This window comes from Balaenoptera ricei, chromosome X, assembly GCF_028023285.1.
Source record: "Balaenoptera ricei isolate mBalRic1 chromosome X, mBalRic1.hap2, whole genome shotgun sequence".
NCBI lineage: Eukaryota > Metazoa > Chordata > Mammalia > Artiodactyla > Balaenopteridae > Balaenoptera > Balaenoptera ricei.
This window is the reverse complement of record NC_082660.1, coordinates 14715576-14734568: the sequence shown is the minus strand read 5'-3', so window position 1 is coordinate 14734568 and position 18993 is coordinate 14715576. Positions and strand designations below refer to the sequence as shown.

The 18993-nt window shown below is 41.5% G+C and overlaps 1 protein-coding gene and 1 long non-coding RNA gene across 6 annotated transcripts in view; one reads left to right on the top strand and one right to left on the bottom strand.

Annotated features, from left to right (window-relative positions):
- The window catches only part of NHS (NHS actin remodeling regulator), a 342854-nt gene that overhangs the window by 35308 nt on the left and 288553 nt on the right, over window positions 1–18993 (bottom strand). For all 4 annotated transcript variants that reach the window (XM_059911577.1, XM_059911580.1, XM_059911579.1 and 1 more), the window contains one exon: window positions 7752–7885. In XM_059911577.1, coding sequence (XP_059767560.1) covers window positions 7752–7885 — 134 coding nt within the window. The remainder of the gene's footprint in view (window positions 1–7751; window positions 7886–18993) is intronic.
- Window positions 1–18993, top strand: part of LOC132357810 (uncharacterized) — a 96266-nt gene that overhangs the window by 38511 nt on the left and 38762 nt on the right. The window lies entirely within an intron of this gene.

Below are 18993 nucleotides of genomic sequence, written 5' to 3'. Positions count from 1 at the left end.
ATTGATTTTCTGTCTGGCTGATCTGTCCATTGATGTGAGTGGGGTGTTAGTGTCCTCTACTGTCACTGTGTTACTGTCGATTTCTCCTTTTATGTCTGTAAATATTTGCTTTATATATTTAGGTGCTCCTATGTTGGGTGCATATATATTTACAATTGTTAGATCTTCTTGGATTGATCCCTTGATCATTACGTAGTGTCCTTTTCTGTAACGGCCTTTATTTTAAAGTCTGTTTTGTCTGATATACTTACTGCTATGCTGACTTTCTTGTGATTTCCACTTGCATGGAATACCTTTTTACATTCTCTAACTTTTAGTCTCTGTGTGTCTCTAGATCTGAAGTGAGTCTCTTGTTGCAGCATATATACGGGTCTTGTTTTTGTATCCATTCAGCCACTCTGTGTCTTTTGGTTGGATAATTTAGTTCATTTATATTTAAGGAAATTATTGATATATATGTTCTGATTGCCATTTTGTTGCTTTGGATTTGTTTTTATAGGTCTTCTTTTCCCCTTTCTTCTTCTTTTGATCTCTTCTCTTGTGATTTGGTGACTGTCTTTAGCATTATGTTTGGATTCCTTTTTCTTTTTTTGTGTGTATATCTATTACAGATTTTTGGTTTGCAGATACCATGAGGTTTTTGTATAGCAGTCTGTATATGTGTGTGTGTGTATGATTGTTTTAAGTTGCTTATCTCTTAATTTCAAATAAATTTTAAAAACCCTGCATTTGTATTCTCCTCCCCTCATGATTACTGGTTTTTTTTTTTCTTTTGGCCACAAGGCTTGTGGAATCTTAGCTCCTCAACCAGGGATCGAACCCGTGCCCCCTGCGTTGGAAGTGCGGAGTCCTAACCACTGGACCACCAGGGAATTCCCACGATTACTATTTTTGATATCATATTTTATATGTAATTATTCTGTGTATCCCTTAACTGCTTATTGTGGATGTAGATGATTTTATTACTTTTGTCTTTTAACCTCCCTTCTAGCTTTGTGTGTGGATGATTTCCTACCTTTACTGTATGTTTGCCATTACTGGTGAGCTTTTTCATTTTGTAATTTTCTTGTTTCTAATTGCGGCCTTTTCTTTTTTCGCCTAGAGAAGTTCCTTTAACATTTGTTGTAAAGCTGGTTTGGTGGTGCTGAACTCTTTTAGCTTGTCTGTAAAGCATTTGATCTCCATCAAATCTGAAGGAGAGCCTTGCTGGGTAGAGTATTCTTGGTTGTAGGTTTTTCTGTTTCATCACTTTGAATATATTGTGCCATTCCCTCCTGGCCTGCAGAGTTTCTGCTGAAAAATCAGCTGATAGCCTTTTGGGAGTTCCCTTGTATGTTACTTGTTGCTTTCCCCTTGCTGCTTTTAATATTCTCTCTGTATCTTTAATTTTTGTCATTTTAATTACAATGTGTCTTGGTGTGTTCCTCTTTGGGTTCTACTGTGTGGGACTCTGTGCTTCCTAGACTGAGGTGACTGTTTCCTTTCCCAGGTTAGGGAATTTTTCAGCTATTAGCTTTTCAAATATGTTCTCAGGCTCTTTTCCTCTCTCTTCTCCTGGAATTTAATGTGAATTTTAGTATGCTTGATGTTGTCCCAGAGGTCTCTAAAACCGTCCTCATTTCTTTTCATTCTTTTTTCTTTTTTCTGTTCAGTGGCAGTGATTTCCACTACTCTGTCTTCCAGCTCACTGATCTGTTCCTCAGTATCATTTAGTCTACTATTGATTCCTTCTAGTGTATTTTTCATTTCAATTATTCTTCATCTCTGTTTTGTTGTTCTTTATATTTTCTGACTCTTTGTTGAAAACTTCTAACTTGTTCTATGCATCCATTCTTATCCCAAGTTCTTTAATCATCTTTACAATCATTACTCTGAATTCTTTCTCAGGTAGAATGCCTATCTCCACTTCACTTAGTTCTTCTGGGGTTTTTTCTTGTTCCTTCATCTGGAACATGTTCCTCTGACACCTCATTTTGTTTAAGTTGCTGTTGGTATTTTTAGTATGTAGTAGGTGAGTTATGTTTCTCAACCTTGGAGAAGTGGCCTTCTGTAGGACAAGTCCTATGCATCCCTGCAGCACACTCCCCTCTCGTCACCCAAGCTATATGCTCTAGGGAGTCCCCCTAAGAGGGCTGCGTGGGTCCTTCTCTTGTGGTGGGCTAACTGTCTGGGTGGTCTGGTAGGCTTGGTTGGCTTCTAGTGTGATTGGTTGCCAGGCCCTGCCTTGTGTGGATGCTGCTGGTTGGTGGGCCTGGTCATGAGGCGGCTGACTGCAGAACCCCAGGGGGCCCTGGGGCTACTGCTGGCTCACTGGTGGGTGGAATCAGGGTCCAGAAGACTCAGGGGCTATTGCCCCCCGACAGTAGTGGGTGAAGCCAGGTCCTGGGGTTAGTGCTGGACTACTGGCAGGCAGAGCCTGGTCCTGGAGTCTGGCTGCAGGGTCCAGGGATCCCAGAGTGCTGTCAGATCACTGATGGGTAGGGGGGGCCAGTTCCTGACACAGTTGGGTATGAGGTTTGGGGTGTCCCAAAACTTGTGTTGGCCTGCTAGTGGGCAGGGCCGGGGCCCAGCTTGTCCCAGGGTTGTGTCTGGCCTGCTTTTGGCTGGCTGGGTCTGCAGGCTGTGGGACTGTGGTTTTCTGGCATCTGGTATCTGCCCCCTGGTGGGTGAGGCTGGTCTAGAGGCTAGTGCAGGCTTCCTGGAGGGGAAGGCCAGTGCCTGCCCGCTGGTGGGCGGAGCTGGGTCTTGGCCCGCTGGTGGGCAGGGCCATGTCTAGAGGTGGCTGTGAGCTCAGGAAGTCTTTAGGCAGCCTATCTGCTGATGGGTGGGGCTGTGTCCCCACCCAGTTAGTTGTTTGGCTTGAGCTGTCCCAGCACTGGTACCTACAGGCAGTTGGGTGGGGCCAGGTCTTGGTGCTAATGAGCTAGTGGCACCCACCAGCACTGGCTTCCACGGGGTAGAACAAGCTCCCAAATATGGCTGCTGCCAGTGTCTATGTCCCCAGGGTGAGCCACAGCTGCCCCCCACCTCTTTGGGAGACTCTTCAAGACCAGCAGGTAGTTCTGGCCCTGGCTCCTGTGAAGTTACTGCTTTTGCCCTGGGTCCTGGTGCACATGAGGTTTTGTGTGCGCCCTTTAAAAGTGGTGTCGGGACTTCCCTGGTGGCACAGTGGATACGACTCTGTGCTGCCAATGCAGGTGGCCTGGGTTCGATCCCTGGTCAGGGAACTAGATCCCACATGCATGCTGCAACTAAGAGTTCTCATGCCACAACTACGGAGCCCGTGTGCCGCAACTAAGGAGCCCGCTTGCTGCAACTAAGACCCGGTGCAATCAAATAAATGAAGTGAAGTCTCTTATTTTCTGCAGCCCTTTGGGACTCCTGAAATTAAACCCCATTGGCCTTCAAAGCCAAGTGCTTTGGCGGCTCATCTTCCCAGAGCATTGCAGGACCCCTGGGCTGGGGAGGCTGATATGGGGCTCAGAACTCTCCTGTGGGAGAACCCCTGCAATATAATTATTCTCTAGTTTGTGGGTCACTCATCTGGGGGTATGGGACTTGATTATATCAGAAGTCTGCTCCTCCTGCCCATCTTGTTGTGGTTCCTTCTTTATGTCTTAGTTGTTAAAGATCTTTTTGGATACCTTTTGGTCTTTCTCATAGATGGTTGTTCTGCAGATAGTTGTGGTTTTGGTGTGCTTGTGAGAGGAGGTGAGCTCAGGGTCTTTCCACTCTGCCATCTTGGCCCAAATTCCCTTTGGCTATTCTTGTGTGTTTATTTCTCCATAAGAACTTTAGTATCAATGGGTCAAACTCCATTTTAAAAAAAGCTTATTGGTAATTTTTATTGGGATTGTGTTAAACTTATAAATTAATTTAGAACTGACTTGTTTATAGTGCTGAATCATTCTATCCAAGAACAAGGGGTGTCCTTCCACTTGAGAAAGTCTAATTTTGTGTCTTTTAGGAATGCTTTCAAATTTCCTAATATAGGTTTTGCACATTTGTGATAAATTAATTCCTGAGTATTTAATCTTCTTTGTTATTGCTGTAAATGGAGTTTTCTATAACACTAGGTCTTCTAATTGTCTATCCTTTGTGGAAGTGAAGGATATTGATTTTTGTGTTTGTATCCTGCTACTTATTGAATTCTTTAATTTAAACAATAAGTTTTATCATTGATTCTCTAGAATTTTCCTGGTATAGTATCACATCACTTGCAACTAGATACAGGTTTACTTCTTCTTTACCAATTCTTACGCCTGTAATTGATTTATTTTGTCCAACTGCATTGATTAATCCCTCTAATATAATGCTAATTAGTAGGAGATAGTGAGTATCCTTGCCTTGTTTCTGATTTTAATGGAAATGCCTCTAATGTTTCCCCATTAAGTAAGATACTGGCTTTAGGACTAAGGCATATATATTTTATCCTGTTAATGAAGTACCATTGAATTCCTATTTTCTCAAGTCTTTTTATAAAGAATAGGTCTTGAATTTTATTTAAGGCCTTTCCAGCATCTATGGAAGTAATCATATGGATTTTCCCCCCTTAGATCTATTAATATAGTATATGATACTAATAGATTTCCTAATATTGAACCAACCTTCCATTCCTGGAATAAATCCCATTTAGTCATGGTATATTAATTTCTCAGTATGATATTGTATTCTGTTTGCTCACATTTAATTTAGCATTTTTGCTTCAATAATCATGAGTTGATATTGGTCTGTCCTCCCTCCCTTCCTGCCTGCCTGCCTGCCTGCCTGCCTCCCTCCCTCCCTTCCTTCCTTCCTTCCTTCCTTCCTTCCTTCCTTCCTTCCCTCCTTCCCTCCCTCCTGTCTTTATCAGGTTTAGGTATCAAACCTTCAGAAAAGGTTCGTAAAAGAAATGGGGAAGTTCTTCATTTTCAATGTGCTGAAACAACTTATAGAGTGTTGAGATTATCTGGACTTTGAAAGTTTAGTAGAATTCCTCTGTGAAACCATCTGGGCCTGAAATCACCTCCTTTGCCACCCTTGATGAGGGAGGACTTCCATATGGGCCTTCATTAGGAGACACCCCTTGAATTTTCAGCTTACAGAGCTGGGATTTAAACCTAGTTAGAGACCCATGGTCTTATCACTATATCACTGATACCTCAGGGACTTGGATTGCCTAATCATAATAATGATGATGATGATGATGATGTCTAATACATATTAAGTGCTTTTTATGTGTCAGGTACTGTTTACGTGTATTAACACATTCAATCCTTGTTTTAAACTTATAAGGTACTATCTCTCATTATCCCCAAGACACTGAAATGATTAACTTGTCCAGGGTCACATAGCTCGTAAATGGTAGAGCTTGGTCTTCAATTCCAGGCAGTTCGGCCTCACAGACCATGTCTTTAATGACCAAAGTACAGTATAACAGTTTATAGAATTGTGGACGAGTGTATATCAGAATCTCATTATGAATGCTTTTTTAAAGGGAAAAAAATGGTTTAACTGAAGTCTCGTAAAGGAAAGGAGAGTTGCTGTTTACAAAAACGTCTGTCTAGCAATTTGGCTACAAATTTCCTATCCCTATACCTACAGCCTTTTCTCTTGCAGCAGTATACAGCCTTTGTAAGCTTAATGTATAGAACTGTGTTCTAGTCTGAGTCAGCTCCAGGTCTGAGGGATTCAACTTGAATGGAAATCTTCCAATGACCTTGGTGACCGAAACTCAATCAAACAAATGAAACAGTTAAAATTTCCCCAAATTACTTCGAAATACTAAATATTATTGAGATGGGTAAATTTTCTGGTTTACATAAGTATGACCTCTTATTAATGTTTGTTGGGAAAATGAAGCACCCTCATTGCTATTCATTATTTTAAGCTTTTTCCTATAGTCTTATTTTGGTATTTAGACATTATTAAAAATTATGCAGATTAAGACAAAGGGTAATATTTTTATGTCATTTCTGTAAATGCTTAACATTCTTCTCTCCCACCGCCCCCTGCCAAGAAAGCCAACTTAATGAGCCACTAAACATATTATAATGAATGGGAAAAATATTTTTAGCATTTTTATGCAGAAAATGCCTCATTAAAAGCAAATGCTTCAGCAAGCAGATTTGAGCTTAACAGGAACTTTTGTCGAGCAGGGGCTTTTATGACAAATCACTAGCATGTTGTAACTGCTCTATATAAAGACCTAGAAAGCCATAAGAGACTCTTACCTTCCTTTCTTATCCCTGGGCTGCATTGCAGCAGTATGGTGAGTTTGACATGGCACTTAGGACACTTGATGAGCCTGAGGGACATGAAGCCTACTGTCCAGCCACGAGTAGGAAAAATGTCTGTATACTGTTCAATATCACTCACTGTTTTATCTGGATATATCATGAGAGTCATTTAGATGAAATCTGTTCTCAGCTTGGTGTCTGGCATCATGTGACCCAAATATTTTGCATCTAATTTGCATATTGTAAAGGCCATAAGGGTACAGGGTTTATAATCATACATAACAACCTTAGTTTCAAATAAAAACCTCAACTTCTACCTACACTATTGTAACTTCTTTAGTCTTAGGGCCTCAAACTGGCATGACAAGGGAGCAGGGGTCTACCCATTCAGGCAGGCTGTGTGGGCTGATTTGGTCACAGAAACCATAGTCTCTCACCTCAGTGATGCCCTACTCAGAGGCACAAAGTGCTCACCTGTCCCCACTGAGCCCTCAGAAGGCACACCTGGGGTAATGGTGTTTCCAGGTATTCTGAGCTGGTCTCAGCTTCATCATCTCTGATCCATACTTGGGGGCTTGAGCTGAGTTACAGCCACACCCACCCAGGCAAGGCTGACATCACCAGTGGTGATGACATCACTCTGGTAACTGGTTACTCAGAAGAGCACCCTCCCTTATAGAATGGGGGAAGCATGAAATTATGAGATGATTCATCTTCAAATGGTAATTTTTCACATCATGTAAGTTCTTTCTCAGTTCACCCTACCTAGTCAGCCATGCTATCACCTGACTAGTAATAATAGTAGTGGTTGCAGCAGTTAACATTTACTGAGGTCTTACTCTATGTCAGGCATTGTGCTAAGTTCTTTCCATGCCTTATCTCATTTAACCCTCAAACCGTATAAGCTAGTTACTATGAATATCCCCATATTACAGATGAGGGAACTGAGGGCAAGGAACGTAAGTAACCTGCCCTAAATCTTTCAGCTTGTATGCAGAAGAATTAGGATTTGAAGCAATTTTTCCCCCGATTTTATTTTATTTATCTTATCTTTTATTGAAGGATGGTTGATTTACAATATTATGTTAGTTTCGGGTATACAGCACAGTGATTCAGTTTGATATGTATTTTTTTCTTCAGATTCTTTTCCATTATAGGTTATTACAAAATATTGAAAAGAGTTCCCTGTGCTATGCAATAAATCCTTGTTGTTTATCTTTTTTATATATAGTGGTGTGTATCTGCTAATCCAATATTCCTAATTTCCCTGATTTTAGAGTCCTTAACTATTGTTGCTTTACTGCATTGTGCAGCCGATTAAATTAAAAAAAAATCTGTATCCCCACTCTATTCCCCCAAAAAGAGGCATTCCTTTCAAGAATGAAAGGGGAAAAATTCAGTTTTCAAATGCCCATGATTAGCTCTTTCAGGCAGCCCAGTCTCCTTCAGTAGGAGGAGGGAAACTGACACCCAAGACCCACTCATACTTCCCGCTGAGCAGGTACAGGGCTGCCGCCTGGCCATCTAGCTCACCGTTAAGAAGTGCCGGTCCTTAAGTTCGCGTCTTCTCTGGCTGTGAGCTGGGGGATAGGCGGGCAGTGGAGGAGCTACTACGGAAAGGGCTGCAGCAGCTCTCTGCTCCCGGCGATCGCTCCGGCTCCGGTGTTCTGGGGGCAGAAAAAGCAATAATACAGAAACATACTTGGCATTTTCAATTTCTCTTTCCCCCTTGGGAGGATGAGCAAAAGGCTGGAGAAAAGTGAGTTTTTGCTAATCCAGCTCATTTGTATACCAAATAAGCTTTTCAGAATGGTTCTGCACTAAACTTTCACTTCATATGAAGTTGGACACCTACATTTCAGTGGGTTCATCTCATAATCATTGTACAAGATGGTTCACTCTAAGTTTGGAAAAAGTAGTATATTTCTCAACATGCCTCGTTTCAAAACAACATGAGCAAAAAAAAAAAAAAAAAAAAAATCTAGAACAATGGTGCAAGATCTGCTGACATCAGTCCTGGAGTGGACCGTAGGCACAGACACGCCAGAGCCTCCCAGAGAGTGGGAGCGACAGATGCTCACAGCCATCCAGTGGGTGATGGAGCCAGCTCACATTGGCTCAGGGGCCCGGATTGCTATGTGTTCAGGAATTTTGCGAGCCAGTTTTTAAACTGTTGGTAGCTTGAAATAGGCTACGGTGGGAGTATTTATATCACAGAAACTGGAGAGTCCTACACATCGGGGCCTTATTCATTTACTTCTTTATTACATTTTTTAAAAACAGAGCCTGTGGCCTGCACACCGTTGCACCCATCTAAGCTCTGTCACCCACAACACTCAGATGGCTTTCAAATCCTGGGTTCCTAAGAAAGTAAAGAAATCCCAATGGTGACAGTTGTCTGATTTAGGAATAAAGGCACTACTGGGAAAAACCAAGAAATTTCCATGTGTGCGATGAAGTGGTCCTGACTCATTGACAAGAATCACTGAGACATCAAGAGCACAGCTTAGCTTTCTGGGTGTCTCAGTGAGCCCCAAAGCACATCCTACCCAACATACTGGCCACACCAAAGGCTGCCCTGCCTGCCAAAACCCAGCCCACACTCATGCCTAGGGCCTGAAATCTCGTGACTCCCACCCAATATGACCAAGGTAGAAATTTGTGCAGCAGATGTCTTAATCTGTCTTCTGTTGTTTAAAATTGCCATTACTCAGCACATCTACGATAATAATTACGATGCCCAATATTTATTGAGCAATTGCCATGCATCAGAGATGCTTTGCAAAAGCTTTTAGGTGCATTATCTTGACAACTGCACGAAGTAGGCACTGATAGTGTCCCTCTTGTGCAGATGCCTAAACCAGTCAGGGAGGCTAAGTCATTGCCGAGCTGTCAGTGGTACACACTTGGCCCCAGGGCTCTGCTCTTGGCCACTTCTTGACCTGTAAGCTCTAGAAGGTCCAAACACACCTCGCTCATCAGAGCAAGACTGCTGGGATTTGATAGTATTTGATTATAATTATATTTTATCACATTCTAATTCTTTGGACATTGATAATATAGAATATTTGGCTACTCATAAGACACTAATTCTTTTACCCGTGTTAGGAAACAGCTAACTACACTGACCCTCTCAGGTGGCGTCAGATGCCCTTTCTCTGAAGGTCCTGTAGTGCCAGTGGCCATTTCATCTCTGTCATTGTATTGATAAAAATCAGGATCTCTCTAGATATCTGCCTCTTTTATAGAAGGCTGCCCCTGGACAACAGAGATTATATTCAGCTTTCTGTCGCAGTGCCCTGCTGTGCCTGTGATATAGTGCGTTCTCAATAAATGTTTGTGGAGTGACTGAAAGGAAGAACAAATTAATGCTTTCATTAAGGTCTGCTTTTGTAACAGCAGAGTGCACTCTAAAGCCCTACCTTTCCCATGGGCTGTGTAGTTAGTTAGTGCCCTCGCTGTGCCCTTGCTGTTAGGTCCTTCTCTGGTCCTGTTGCCTATTTACACTGGCCGCCCTAATGCTGGCCCCTTTCCTCTTTGCTGTAGTCCGTGTGCTGTACTCTAAACCAGTACCTGAGCACTCTTGAGCCTTCTGATTTCTGTCCATGTCTGATCGGCCTGTCTGTGGGCCTCCCTGCCTCAACTGCCGACATTGTCTGTGTCAGGAAAATGTGGCAGTATTTCTCATCTACCTTTGCTTGGGATTCTTTAGACAAATGCTGACTCCCATTCACAACCAGAGAAGAGTCCTCATCCCCACACAGGTGGTCTTTGCTAAACTGCCACCATAGCCATTGTTCATCAGGAAGACTTTAAAAAAAAATAACTATATAGTTGATTTACAATATTGTGGGACTTCCCTGGTGGGGCAGTGGTTAAGAATTTGCCTGCCAATGAAGGGGACATGGGTTCGAGCCCTGGTCCGGGAAGATTCCACATGCCACAGAGCAGCCAAGCCCACGAGCCACAACTACTGAAGCCCACGTGCCTAGAGCCCATGCTCCACAACAAGAGAAGCCACCGCAATGAGAAGCCCACACACCGCAACAAAGCGTAGCCCCCACTCGCCGCAACTAGAGACAAGCCCGCACGCAGCAATGAAGACCCAATGCAGCCAAAAATAAATAAATTAATTAATTAATTAAGGGAAAAAAAAACAATGGAATACAATATTGTGTTAGTTTCAGGCATACAGCTTCAGATTCTTTTCCAATATAGGCTATTACAAGATACTGAATATAGTTCCCTGTGCTATACAGTAAATCCTTGTTGTTTATCTATTTTATATATAGTGCTGTGTATCTGTTAATCCCATACTCCTAATTTATCCCTCCACCTCCCCTTTCCCTTTTGGTAACCATAAGTTTGTTTTCTATGTCTTTGAGTCTGTTTCTGTTTGGTCAGTAAATGAATTTGTATTTTTTTTTTTTAGATTCCACATATAAGTGATATCATATAATATTTGTCTTTCTCTGTCTGACTTACTTGGTATGATAATCTCTAGGTCCATCCATGTTGCTGCAAATGGCAATATTTCATTCTTTTTTATTGCTGAGTAATATTCCATTGTATATACACCACATCTTCTTTATCCATTCATCTATTGATGGACTCTCAGGTTGCTTCTATGTCTTGGCTATTGTAAATAGTGCTGCAATGAACATAGCAGTGCATGTATCTTTTTGAATTATAGTTTTGTCTAGGTATATGCCCAGGAGTGGGTTTGCTGGATCATATGGTAACTCTATTTTTAGTTTTTTTAAGGAACCTCCATACTGTTCTCCATAGTGGCTGCACCAATTTACATTGCCACCAACAGTGTAGGAGGGTTCCCTTTTCTCCACACCATCTCCAGCATTTATTATTTTTAGACTTTTTGATGATGGCCATTCTGACTGGTGTGAGGTGATAACTCCTTGTAGTTTTAATTTGCATTTTCCCAATAATTAGTGATGTTGAGCATTTTTTCATGTGCCTGTTGGCCAACTGTATGTCTTCTTTGGAGAAATGTCTGTTTAGGTCTTCTGCCCAGTTTTTGATTGGGTTGTTTGTTTGTTTGTTTTTTGATATTGAGTTGTATGAGGTGTCTGTATATTTTGGAAATTAAGCCCTTGTCGTTCTCATCGTTTGCAAATATTTTTTCCCAGTCTGTAGGTTGTCTTTTCATTTTGTTTATGGTTTGCTTTGCTGTGAAAAAGCCTATAAGTTTGACTAGGTTCCATTTATTTATTTTTGCGTTTACTTCTTTTACCTTGGGAGACTGATCTAAGAAAACATTACTATGATTTATGTCCGAGAATGTTTTGCCTATGCTCTCTTCTAGGAGTTTTATGGTGTCATATCTTATGTTTAAGTCTTTAAGCCATTTTAGGTTTATTGTTGTGTACGGTGTGAGGTTGTGTTCTAACTTCATTGATTTACATGAGGCTGTCAAGCTTTCCCAACACCACTTGCTGAAGGGACTGTCTTTTCTCCATTGTATATTCTTGCCTCCTTTGTTGAAGATTAATTGACTGTAGGTGTGTGGGTTTATTTCTGGGCTCTCTATTCTGTTCTTTTGATCTATATGTCTGTTTTTGTGCCAGTACCATGCTGTTTGGATTACTGTAGCTCTGCAGTATTGTCTGAAATCTGGGAAGGGTTATGCCTCCAGCTTTATTCTTTTTCCTCAGAGTTGCCTTGGCAATTCTTGGTCTTTTGTAGTTCCATATAAATTTTAGGATTATGTGTTCTAGCTCTGTGAAAAATATCATGGGTAATTTGATAGAGATCATATGAAATCTGTAGATTGCTTTGGGTAGTATGGCTGTTTTAACAATATTAATTCTTCCAATCCAAGAGCATGGCATAGCTTTCCATTTCTTTGTATCATTTTCAGTTTCCTTTATCAGTGTTTTATAGTTCTCAGCGTATAGGTCTTTCATCTCCTTGGTTAGGTTTTATTTATTTATTTATTTATTGCACAATTTTATTTATTTATTTATTTATTTTAAATTTATTTTATCCTTTTGGCTGCTTTGGGTCTTCATTGCTGCGTGTGGGCTTTCTCTAGTTGCGGCGAGCGGGGGCTACTCTTTGTTGAGGTGCACGGGCTTCTCATTGCGGTGGCTTCTCTTGTTGCAGAGCACAGGCTCTAGGTGTGCAGGCTTCAGTAGTTGTGGCACGGGGGCTCAGTAGTTGTGGCACGCGGGCTCTAGAGCACAGCCTCAGTAGTTGTGGCGCACGGGCTTAGTTGCTCCACGGCATGTGGGATCTTCCCGGGCCAGGGCTCAAACCCATGTCCCCTGCATTGGCAGGCGGATTCGTAACCACTGTGCCACCAGGGAAGCCCTTTGCACAACTGTAAACGGGATTGTTTTTTTACTTTCTGATATTTCATTGTCAGTATAAAGAAATGCAACAGATTTCTGTATATTGATCTTGTATCCTGCTACCTTGCTGAATTCATTTATTTGTTCTAACAGTTTTTGTGTGGAGTCTTTAGGGTCTTCTATATAGAGTATCATGTCATCTGCGTACAATAACAATTTTGTCTCTTCCCTTCCAATTTGGATACCTTTTATTTCTTTCTCTTGTCTGACTACTGTGGCTAGGACTTCCAATACTATGTTGAATAGAAGCGGTGAGAGTGGGCATCCTTGTCTTGTTCCAGAATTTAGTGGGAAGGATTTCACCTTTTCACCGTTGAGTATTATATTGGCTGTGGGTTTGTTGTAAATGGATTTTATTATGTTGAGATATGTTCCCTCTGTACCTACTTCGGTGAGAATTTTTATCATGAATGGATGTTGAATTTTATCAAATGCTTTTTCTGCTTCTATTGAGATGATCATGTTGTTGTCTTTTGTTGATATGGTGTATCACGTTGATTGATTTGTGTATGTTGAACCATCCTTGTGACCTTGGAACGAATCCAACTTGATCATGGTGTATGATCCTTCTTATGTGTTGTTGGATTCAGTTTGCTAATAATTTGTTGAGGATTTTTCCATCTATATTCATCAAAGATACTGACCTGTAATTTTGTTTTTTTGTAGTATCGTTGTCTGGTTTTGGTATCAGGGTGATAGTGGCTTCATAAAATGATTTTGGGAGTGTTCCCTCCTCTTCAGTCATTTGGAATAGTTTGAGAAAGATAGGTATGAGTTCTTCTTTTTGTTTGGTAGAATTCCCCAGTGAAGCCATCTGGTCCTAGACTTTTGTTTGCAGGGAGGTTTTTTGTTGTTGTTGTTGTTGTTTTATACAGATTCTATTTTACTTCTAATGATCTGTCTGTTCAAATTATCTGTTTCTTTTTGATTCAGTTTTGGCAGGCTGTATGTTTCTAGAAACTTGTCAGTTTCTTCTAGGTTGTCCATTTTGTTGGCATATAACTGTTCATAGTTTTTTTCTTATGATTTTTTGCGCTTCTGCGGTATTGGTTGTTGTTTCTCTTTCATTTCTTATTTTGTTTATTTGGGTCCTCTCTCTTTTGTTCTTGGTGAGCCTGGCTAGAGGTTCATCGATTTTGTTTACCCTTTCAAAAAACAGCTCTTGGTTTTATTGACTTTTTTATTATTTTTAACTCTATTTTATTTATTTCCTCTCTGATCTTTATTTCCTTCCTTCTGCTGGCTTTAGGATTTGTATGTTCTTTTCTAATTCTTTTAGGTGGAAGGTTAGGTTGTTTGAGATTTTTCTTATTTTTGGGGGAAGGCCTGTATTGCTGTAAGCTTCTCTCTCAGGACTGCATCCCATAGATTTCGGATGGTTGTGTTTTTATTTTCCTTTGTCTTGAGATATTTTTTTAATTTTCTCTTTGATTTCATTGTTGACTCATTTTGTTTTTAGTAGCATGTTGTTTAGTCTCTATGTAATCATTTTTTTCTCATTTTTCTTTCTGTGGTTGATTTCTAGTTTCATGCCATTGTGGTCAGAGAAGATGCTTGAGATAATTTCTTTTCTCTTAAATTTGTTGAGGCTTGTTTTGTGTCTTAGTATGTGGTCTATCCTAGAGAATGTTCCATGTGTACTTGAAAAGAGTGTGTATTTTGGTTTTCTTGGATGTAGTGTCCTGTAGATATCAATTAAGTCTGTTTTAATGTGTCAGAGTCTCTGTTGCCTTATTGATTTTCTGTTTGGAAGATCTGTCCATTGACGTCAGTGGGGTGTTAAAATCTCCTGCTACTATTGTATTCCCATCAGTTTCTCCTTTTATGTCTGTTAGTATTTGTTGCACGTATTTAGGTGCTCCTATATTGCATACATATACGTTAATGAGTGTAATATCATCCTCTTCTTATAATGATCCTTTTATCATTAATACAGGGTCCTTCTTTGTCTTTATTCATGGCCTTTGTTTTAAAGTCTCTTTTGTCTGATATGAGTATTGCTACCCTCGCTTTCTTGTCATTTCCATTTGCATGAAATATCTTTTTCCATCCCCTCACTTTCAATCTATGCATGTCTTTCACCCTAAAGTGGGTCTCTTAGAGGCAGCAGATTGTAGGTTCTTGTTTTATTATCCAGTATGCCAGTCTGTGTCTTTTTATCAGAGCGTTTAGTCTATTGACATTTAAAGTAATTATTGATAAGTATGTATTTACTGCCATTTTAAACCTTGTTTTCCAGTTGACTTTTATTTCTTCTTTGTTCCTTTCTTCTTTTTGTTTTTCCTTTTGTAGTTTATGGTTTTCTTTTGTATTATGCTTGAGTTCCTTTCTTTTTGGCTTTTGTGAGACCACTGTATGTTTTTAATTTGTGGTTACCCTGGTTTTCAAGTATGTTAAACCATAACTGTATCTTCTTGCTTTAGACTGATAGTCATGTAAGCTCAAACACATTCTAAAAAGACTACATATTCTTACTCCCCTCCCCCACATTATGTGATTCTGATGTCCTCTTTTACATCTTCATGTTTATCCTTTTGTTGTTCCTTATAGTTATAATTGCTTTCACAAATTTTTTGATTGTTTTTAAATTTATGTACTGGCTTATTTAAGTGATCTTCAATCCTTTTATATATTTGCCTTTCCTGTTGTGATTTTCCCTTTCCTATAGATTCTTGCTTCTTTTCTGTTTAGAGAAGACCTTTCAGTATTTCTGTTAGGATAGGTTTAGTATTTCTATATTCTTTTTTTTTTTTTAACTTTTTATTTTATACTGGAGTATAGTTGATTAACAATGTTGTGACGGTTTCAGGTATACAGCACAGTGATTTAGTTATACATATGCATGTATCTATTCTTTATCAGATTCTTTTCCCATTTAGGTTGTTACATAATATTGAGCAGAGTTCCCTGTTTTACACAGTAGGTCCTTGTTGGTTATCCATTTTAAGTATTAGCAGTGTGTACATGTCCATCCCAAACTCCCTAACTATCCACCCCTGCCCTGGAACCATAAGTTTGTTCTCTAAGTCTGTGAGTCTGTTTTGATTTTGTAAATAAGTACATTTGTATCATTTTTTAATGATTCTGCATATAAGCAATATCATATGCTATCTCACTTTGTCTGTCTGACTTCCTTCACTCAGCATGACAATCTCTGGGTCCATCCATGTTGCTGCAAATGGCATTATTTCATTCTTTTTAATGGCTGAGTAATATTCCATTGTATATATACACCACATCTTCTTTATCCATTCCTTTGTTGATGGACATTTAGGTTGCTTGCGTGTCTTGGCTATTGTCAGTGCTGCGATGAACATTGGGGTGCATGTATCCTTTCGGACCATGTTTTTCTCCGGATATATGCCCAGGAGTGGGATTGCAGGATCATACGGTAGCTCTATTTTTAGTTTTTTAAGGAACCTCCATACTCTTCTCCATAGTGGCTGTACCAATTTACCTTCCCATCAACAGTGTAGGAGGTTTCCCTTTTCTCCACACCCTCTCCAGCATTTATTGTTTGTGGATTTTTTGATGATAGCCATTCTGACTGGTGTGAGGTGATATCTCAATGCAGTTTTTTTATTATTATTTATTAATTTTTATAAATTTATTTTATTTATTTTTGGCTGTGTTGGGTCTTCGTTGCTGCTCACGGGCTTTCTCTGGTTGCGGCGAGTGGGGGCTACTCTTCGTTGCGGTGCGTGGGCTTCTCATTGCGGTGGCTTCTCTTGAGAGCACAGCCTCTAGGCACGTGGGTTTCAGTAGTTGCAGCACGCAGGCTCAGTAGTTGTGGCACGCGGGCTCTAGAGCTCAGGCTCATTAGTTGTGGTGCACGGGCTTAGTTGCTCCGCGGCATGTGGGATCTTCCCGGACCAGGGATCGAACCCGTGTCCCCTGCACTGGCAGGTGGATTCTCAACCACTGTGCCACCAGGGAAGCCCTCAATGTAGTTTTGGTTTGCATTTCTCTAATAATTAGTGATGTTGAATATCTTTTCATGAGTATTGCTGTATTGCTGTATTCTTTTAGTTTTTGCTCGTCTGAGAAATTCTTTCTCCCTCCTTCTATTCTAAATGATAATCTTGCTGGGCAGAGTATCCTAGGTTGCAGGTTTTTTCCTTTCAGAACTTTGAATATATCTTGTCACTCCCTTCTGGCCTGCAAAGTTTCTGTAGAGAAATCAGCTGATAGCCTTATGATATTCCCTTGTAAATGACTCTGTTTTTCTCTTGCTGCCTTTAGAATCCTCTCTTTATCGTTCACTTTTGCCATTTTAATTACGTGTCTTGGTGTGGATCAGTTTGGGTTCATCTTGTTTGGGACGGCCTGTGATTCCTGTACCTGGATATCTGTTTCCTTCTTTAGGTTTGGGAAGTTTTCAGCCAGAATTTCTTCAGGTACATTTTGGATCCCTTTTTCTCTTTCTTCTTCTTCTGGATTCCGTATTATGTGTAGGTTGGCACACTTTATATTATCCCATGGATCTCGTATGTTGCTTTCACTTTGTTTTCACTTGTCTTTCTGTCTGCTGTTCTGATTGGGTGGTTTGTGTTATTTTATCTTCCAGATGACTTATTCATTCTGCTATTTAGACTTATTTAGTCTGCTGTTTTTTGACTTTAGCTCGGTTTTTATCTTGGCAATTGAGTTGTCTAATTTTGATTGGCTCCTGTTTATGGTTTCTATTGAATAGTTCCTTGTTACAGTGATCTACATTTCTATCAGTAGTGTTTCTTAGGTTCTTTAGCATTTTTATTACCTCCTTTTTGAACTCAGGGCCTGGTAGACTGGCGAGGTTTGTTTCATCGTTCTCTCAGGGGATTTCTCTTATTCTTCTAAATTGGGAGTAGTTCCTCTGCTTTTTCGTTTTACTTATATTTCTCTAACTCCACGAATTTAGGAGAAACAGTTATCTACTGTGGTCTTGAAAGGCTGTTTTTATGTGGGCGTGCCCTGGTGTAGACTGTGTGAGTCCAGTATTTTTGGTGTGAGGGCTCTGTTTGGTATGGATGCCGGCCACATCTTTCCTCGGCATGTGCTGGCCATTATCCACCCTCGATGGGGGGTGTGTTTGGTGTTGTGCTGGCCAGAGCCTGCACTGTATGTTGGGTGGGGCCTCGTCTTTGCTTTGTGGTTGTCACAGCCCTGTCAAGGGGCGGGGTCTACTCCCCAGCTGTTGGAGTTAGAGGCCCTGAGATCTGGTTCTCAGCTGCCGTGTGAGGTAGGCGGGACCGGAGCACCCCCTCTGGGAGCCGTCGTGTGTTCCTCCTCAGGGGCTCTCTGCCAGGACCTGTGACTCTGTGAGGCCTCCTGCCACCCGGTGTGCACACCCACAAAATCCGCTGCTGCTGGTGCCGCCCTGAGACCCGTCTCGGCTGTGGGAGCGCTGATAATTGGCTCCAGTGTCAGCCTTGCCTTTGAAGTGTGCAGGTTCGCAAAGCATGAGCTCCCAAAGCCTGCCGGAGCTGCGCCCCATGGTGGGAGTGCTGATAATTGGCTCTGATGTTAGCCCTGGTATGTGCGTGCTCCCAGAGTCTGGCGTGGCTGGAGCCGCACCCCGCAGTGAGCACACTGACAATGAGGTGTCTATGGTGGACCCGTACCCAGCCCTTCATGCGTCGATAATGGGGTCCTTTGGCAGACCTGTGCCCCGTCCTGTGTGCACCCCCAATTGCAGCCCAGACCACACTCCAGGCTCTTCAGGATGTCTCTGCGCAGCCAAAGCAAGTCGTCTTCCCGTGTCTGTCCACTGAAGCCTGAGTTTCAGCACCCACGAGCTGTGCACGCATCTCAGGCTGGGAAGTGTGGCAGCACGGCAGCTGTCAGCCGGTCCCTCTGTATCTTGCTTGGCAGCAAGTCAGCCCGGGCACGCTCCTCTCTTGCAAATTCCAGGCCCCTGCAGCTCCCCTGTCCTGGCGGACCTTCCAGCCAGAGAAGGAGGTTCCCAGGGTGAGGGAACCCTTCCTCTTTCACAGCTCCCTCCCAGGGGTGCAGGTCCCATCCTGATTCCTTTTTTTTTTCTCTCCTTTCGTCCTACCCGGTTATGTGGGGATCTTTCTTGCAGCTTTGGTTGTATGAGATCTTTTGACAGCTTTCAGCTGGTATTCTGTGAGAACCGTTCCAGATGTAGCTGTATTTTTTTATGTATTTGTAGTGGGGAAGTGAGCTCCATGTCCTACTCTGCCACCTTGGTCTCCCTTCCAGGAAGTCTTTTTGAGATAAATGTCTTCCATGTTAAAGTGCCCGCCTCCAGCACCCCCCTCATTTTTCTCTGCAAGGAAACAGTGGGCTTTTCTAAATGGGCAGTGTAAGGAAAAGCTTTTATATTCTTAAATGCATAATGAAGAGTAAAATACAGGTGTCACTAGTTAGGAAAAGGTAGAAGGAAGGGAGGAGTCTGGAGG